Here is a 4,900-nt window from a genome sequence, read left to right on the forward strand (position 1 = left end):
TGTTTCCATTTTATAACCCCTTTTTACTGTATTTACTGTTATCTTCATGATTTTTAAATGATGTAGCAGATCTTCTTATTCCCAATGTTTACACTCGCCTCATTATTACTTTGCGGAGCACTGCTGAGCCATATGGGACCGCGTCGTTTACCGATGGTTTTTTTTAATTGTAAAAACTTCCTTCCTTCCACCTTTGTTACTCCACTGCCTTTTTTTTTTCCACTTTGCAGTACACCTCTTGAGCCGCCCTGAGGGTGGATAGAAACATTTGGACCGTGTGAGAGAGTGACTGGCTGTGCCTGCGCAACCGTGTTGTTGGTGTGAGCGTCTCCCCGGGGTAGAGATATCCCTCAGCGGTACGGTGATTTGGTGAGCGGCGGAAGGAAGCTTTGTATAAGTTGGGTGTGAGGCCGGTTTTTCTTTCTTTTTTTTTCTTTTGAGGGGGTGGGGGAGATGATGCAAGTCAAACTGAAGCATTTTGACGAGGGACAGTCATGGACGGAGAAGAGGAACTCCACTGCTGCCGCTGCTGCTGCTGCTGCCGGTGCTTCGGCACCTGGAGGAGGGAACAGCGGGATGCCGAAAAGTTTTTCAGTTTGCACAGTGGACGCCGCCAACGCCTCCTCGTCTGCTGCTGATGCCGAGGCGCTGGGCCGTATACTCTCTGGGTCATCGCCTTCGTTTGTTTTCATTCACAATTGCAATGCCGCGACGAGAAGACAGCTTATGCAACTGTCATCGGTGAGGAAGTTCTACGGAATCACGGACAACATTCGGTATGAGCCGCGTGAGCCGACCGAAAGGGGAACTGTCACCCTAGTTCGGATTGGCATGACCTGTGAAAGTGTTGAAAATGTGACTAAGGAGCTGGAGATCAGCAACAACACGAATGGTGAGAGCGAAGGAAGCACAAGTCACAGCAGTGTTGCCAGCGCTGTGAAGCTGTTCATGACACTGCAAGTGCGCTCCTTTCCCGGGGCTTCGGTGACCGTCGGCATGTTGTACATGGATCCGGGGGCGCAACCATGGGTCCGCACGGCAGCGCTTAGCAGCATAATTCCGTTACTTGGAAGCGCGGAGGTGATCGTTATTTGTGCGAATCTTCTTACCTCTACCACCACTCTGAACGAGGAAATATGTGCTGCATGTAACTCATACGGGTTCGCTGACGCTACAGAGGACGCTGTGGAGAAACCTGTCAGTCCTGGAAGCAGCGCTTCTCATCGGGACTGGGGTCTTTGGGTAAAATCGTCGAAGTTGTGTGTGACAAGCTGTGCGCCAAGTTTCCATGAAGGGGAGAGGTGTGTGTTCACGTCATTGATGGCAGTCGTTGGGCCCCGTAGCCCTGCGGGAATTGCAATTCCACAGCCCCGTAGCGCAAAGTCTGCCAATCCGCGGGGCTCGCCTTGGTCGCCTGCCGCTCCTCCAGTAATAACCGACCCGGCCATTCTTAGCGCGGAGGCTGGGAGCCGTACGGGTTCGGTGCAGGCGATAAAAGGTGGGGGTTCAGCAATTATTGAACGCCTGCTGCAACAGCAGCAACAACAACAACAGCAGTTTACTACTCGTTGGCGTGCTTCTTCCACTTGCCCCATCAAAAATAATGACAAACTCACTCGTGAGGAGCAGGCGTTCGACGTTTCCTCTCATTTCACATCAATTCAGGAGGCGGTGGATGCGCTCAACTCCAAAACAATTCACTGGCCAGCTGATTTTTGTGTAGTGTGTGATACCATATTATTCAGTGACGCGGTGGGACAAGGCGACAAACGTACAGCGTTCCGTCGGTACGCAAAGGAGTACAAGAACAGCTCAACGTTGCTAGCGCAGATGATTGTAGCTTCGGGTGCTGCAAACAATCCAACTACCAACGCCACGGCAGAGAAGAGCGCGTGGTTGAAGCGCGCTCTGGCAACACAAAACCACAAGTCGGCGGACCGCGAGGAGAAGGCCGGCAGCGTGTCTACCGGGCCTGCGGTAAAGCGCGAGGAGGAGCACCGTGTTCGAGTTTGGGATGCGGCATGGTGTACGGTTGTGTATCAGGTAACTCCGCGTGAGATGAAGTTTAATGTCACTCACCTGGTTGGTCTTGGAAAGGACAACCTTGCGGAGGCCATTCAATTCCTGAACGCACGCGCTCTGCCAAAGGGAGGGAAGGCGGCGAACGGTCGAGAGAATCCTCTGCAGAATTACCCGTACGACTACGCCCTTCTCTTCTCTTGGGAACTCCAGGGGTTTTGGCTCATCGCTGCCACCGATGTACCATGCGATATTGTGGCATGTCGAGCTGCCGCATGAAGCTGATGTGTCGGATGCTGGTTCTTCAACTTCTTTTCCTTCTTTATTTGCGTCTGTTTCTTCGCCTCGCTATCTTTTTGTTTGCTTACGCGACCGGTCTTTGATCCTCGTCGTCGTGCGCGCTTGTGCCTGTGCTTGTGTTTGCGTTTCTGGGTGAGTATACGCATATGTTCGATGGTGTCGTCGCCTTGCCGGCTCATGTGGGACGGTCCGGAGAGCGGGTGAGCTGAGGAACGGAATGGCCGAGATTTTGTCAGTCCGTGGGGAAATGTATATTTGGTTGTGTTCGCAAATGCACGGAGGAGTGGGCCCGAGGTACGTGTGGGTTCCGCTGGATGTTTGTTGTTTTGTGGTCAGTGCGAGCGAGAAAGGGTTGCGTGTTCACCATTCCGCACGAAGGTGTCATACGGGATGTGTTTGTGTGTAGGGGTGGTGTGGGTGGCAGGAGGGAAATAAATGAAAGGAGGGGAGGGGGCGAGTGATGGACGTGTATACTTTTTGAGTTTGAGAGCTACGATCCCCTTCTCCGAGCGTCCAACGTTGGTGGCTTTCTTTTTTTTCTTTTGTTTTTGTTATTTTGCTGCGTAGGGGTGAAAACAGTATACATCCGTATATATTCAGGAGGGTAGTGTGCGAGACGCAGGGAAAGAAGAAGAAACCCACCAAAAAGAGATATCACAATAAAACTGCAGGAGTAGAAAAGTGGGGGAAGGTTAAGAGAACCCCATTTATCTTATCTTATCTTTTTTTTGGGGGGGAGGGGAGGGAGGTGACGTTTGAATTTGTCCAATCAGAGTCGATGGGGGGTGGGTGCAACACCCGCTGGCGTAACTCCCCTCACCCACAGTTACTTTTCTTGCCGCTGTCCGTATTGCACTCGCTCTCCTTCCCCCTTCCCCTTCCCCCTCCTTCTCCTTCTCTTTTTTCTTTTTTTCTTTTTGAACTCATCAGTCGTCGAGTGCATGCCGTGTGTCTTCTGTGTGCCCACTCGGCATCTGTTGGTGTCGCTATTTGTGTGGGCGCTGACTCGGAGGGCTGCGGGTCGGGAGGAAAGCGGTGATTATTGTTTGTGAGCGCAGCGTGTGGCCTCTTCTTGTTACTGATGGTCGTGTGGTTGATTCAAATATGAAGAAAAAAAGAAGTTATATAGGACAATGTTTTAGTAAACTGAAGTCGTTATACAGGTATGCGTGGCCGCACGCGCACTTTGTGTTTCTTCTTGGTTTATTCTGAAATTCATTATTATTTTTTTTCTGTGTAGTGACTTTCACAGTCACTTCTCTTTGTGTTTTTTCCCCTTTTCATGTGATTTCGGGCTCCCACTCTAGTTGTGAAGCATACTCCCTTTTTTTTTTTTTCCCCTTCCCTCCCTTTTTAAAGTTGTTATTCATTTAGCCATTGTTCTTTTTACCGCGGTGCAGGTGAATGGACGAGATCAAGTGGCCCCTGCGGTTGCTGCAAATATTGCGCAATCATTTGGAGCAGGTGGATCATCCCCATGAACCGCGAACATTACCGATTGCAGCCAAGTGCGGTCAGGGAGGTGTGCTTGCATTCCTGACGGATGTTGATGATGATGTTAGGCGTCGTACCGGAGCTTCGGAGTGCATCACGGCGTGCTGTCGTGGACTTGTGTTAGATATGATTGAGCAGTGCTGCACTCTGCTGTTCCTTTCTTCGAAAGAGAGGCGGGTCATTAATATGGCCGCTGTTCAGCGTGAAAAGCGTGTGGTTGCGCGTGGCGTAGGGAAACGCCGACGGGGGGATCAGGGGGAAACGACAGAAGAAACTGCTATAGGTGAGACGGACAATTCGCAGCGCAAGTGTGCTGCTGTATTACCATTGGAGTACCTTCTCCGTTTGTTTGTGGCACTTCCGTCTCTGCTTGCGCATTATGATAAATTAGGTGGGTCTACGATGCCGGCTGCGTTTAAGCAGCCCCTCTGGAATTATGTGAATGCCGTTCTCGATATCATGAAGGACATGACATTTCTTGACCCATCGGAATACATACCCCTCCGATAACAAGAAAGGTGGGCATCTGTTAGGGCCCTTTTCCCCCTTTCTGCGGTACTGTTTGCTGTCGCGGAAGCGAATATTCACATCTGCGCTTGTTGATACTGAGTATACATAAGTGTATACCGTTGTTGTCCCGGTGCGTGCCCTTTGCACCGACGTTTCTGCTCGCTCATTCTCACCACCTCCACCTCCACACGCGTGCAATTGAATGTCTTTTAGTACTTTGTTTGCACTACATTCCGGTCCCCTTTTTCTTCTTTTTCGGCTCCTCCTCCTCCTCCTCCTTTTCTTCCATCCTGAAATTCCCCGTGTGTTGCTTAATTAATTTGCTCGGAAGTCAAATTCTGATTATTATGAGCCACAAAAAAGGAAGACAAGGCAGCAACTCTGGAGCGCGCCAAAATTCCGATACGCCGCAACGGAACCGTACGAAGTGCCGCTCCGATGCCCCCAAGAGACAACGCAGTCGGTCTGGAGAAAGTGTACAAGGGAAAAGTCCACTGCAGGAGAGGGAAACGAGAATTCAGCCGAGGAGGGACCGCACGTACGGGACTGAAAATGGCCAAGAGAGCACTGCGGTACA

The 4,900-nt window shown here is 50.9% G+C and overlaps 2 protein-coding genes and 1 pseudogene across 3 annotated transcripts in view; all 3 read left to right on the forward strand.

The window, feature by feature from the left end:
* Window positions 1–50, forward strand: part of TEOVI_000890800:pseudogene — a 332-nt pseudogene extending 282 nt beyond the window's left edge. The window contains exon 2 of the mRNA in view: window positions 1–50. This exon is cut by the window's left edge and continues 112 nt beyond it. Coding sequence covers window positions 1–50 — 50 coding nt within the window.
* Window positions 51–453: 403 nt separating this feature from the next.
* Window positions 454–2,298, forward strand: TEOVI_000890900 (conserved protein, unknown function; the record flags this gene model as incomplete). Its single annotated transcript, XM_067220563.1, has 1 exon — window positions 454–2,298. One exon carries the CDS (start codon window positions 454–456, stop codon window positions 2,296–2,298), a length of 1,845 nt encoding a protein of 614 aa, XP_067076664.1.
* A 1,425-nt stretch (window positions 2,299–3,723) lies between these two features.
* Window positions 3,724–4,323, forward strand: TEOVI_000891000 (conserved protein, unknown function; the record flags this gene model as incomplete). The annotated part of the gene is made up of 1 exon (XM_067220564.1): window positions 3,724–4,323. The coding sequence occupies one exon, from the start codon at window positions 3,724–3,726 to the stop codon at window positions 4,321–4,323; it is 600 nt and encodes a 199-aa protein (XP_067076665.1).
* Window positions 4,324–4,900: the final 577 nt, after the last annotated feature.

This window comes from Trypanosoma equiperdum, assembly GCF_001457755.1.
Source record: "Trypanosoma equiperdum strain OVI genome assembly, contig: ctg_1182, whole genome shotgun sequence".
NCBI classification, from domain to species: domain Eukaryota; phylum Euglenozoa; class Kinetoplastea; order Trypanosomatida; family Trypanosomatidae; genus Trypanosoma; species Trypanosoma equiperdum.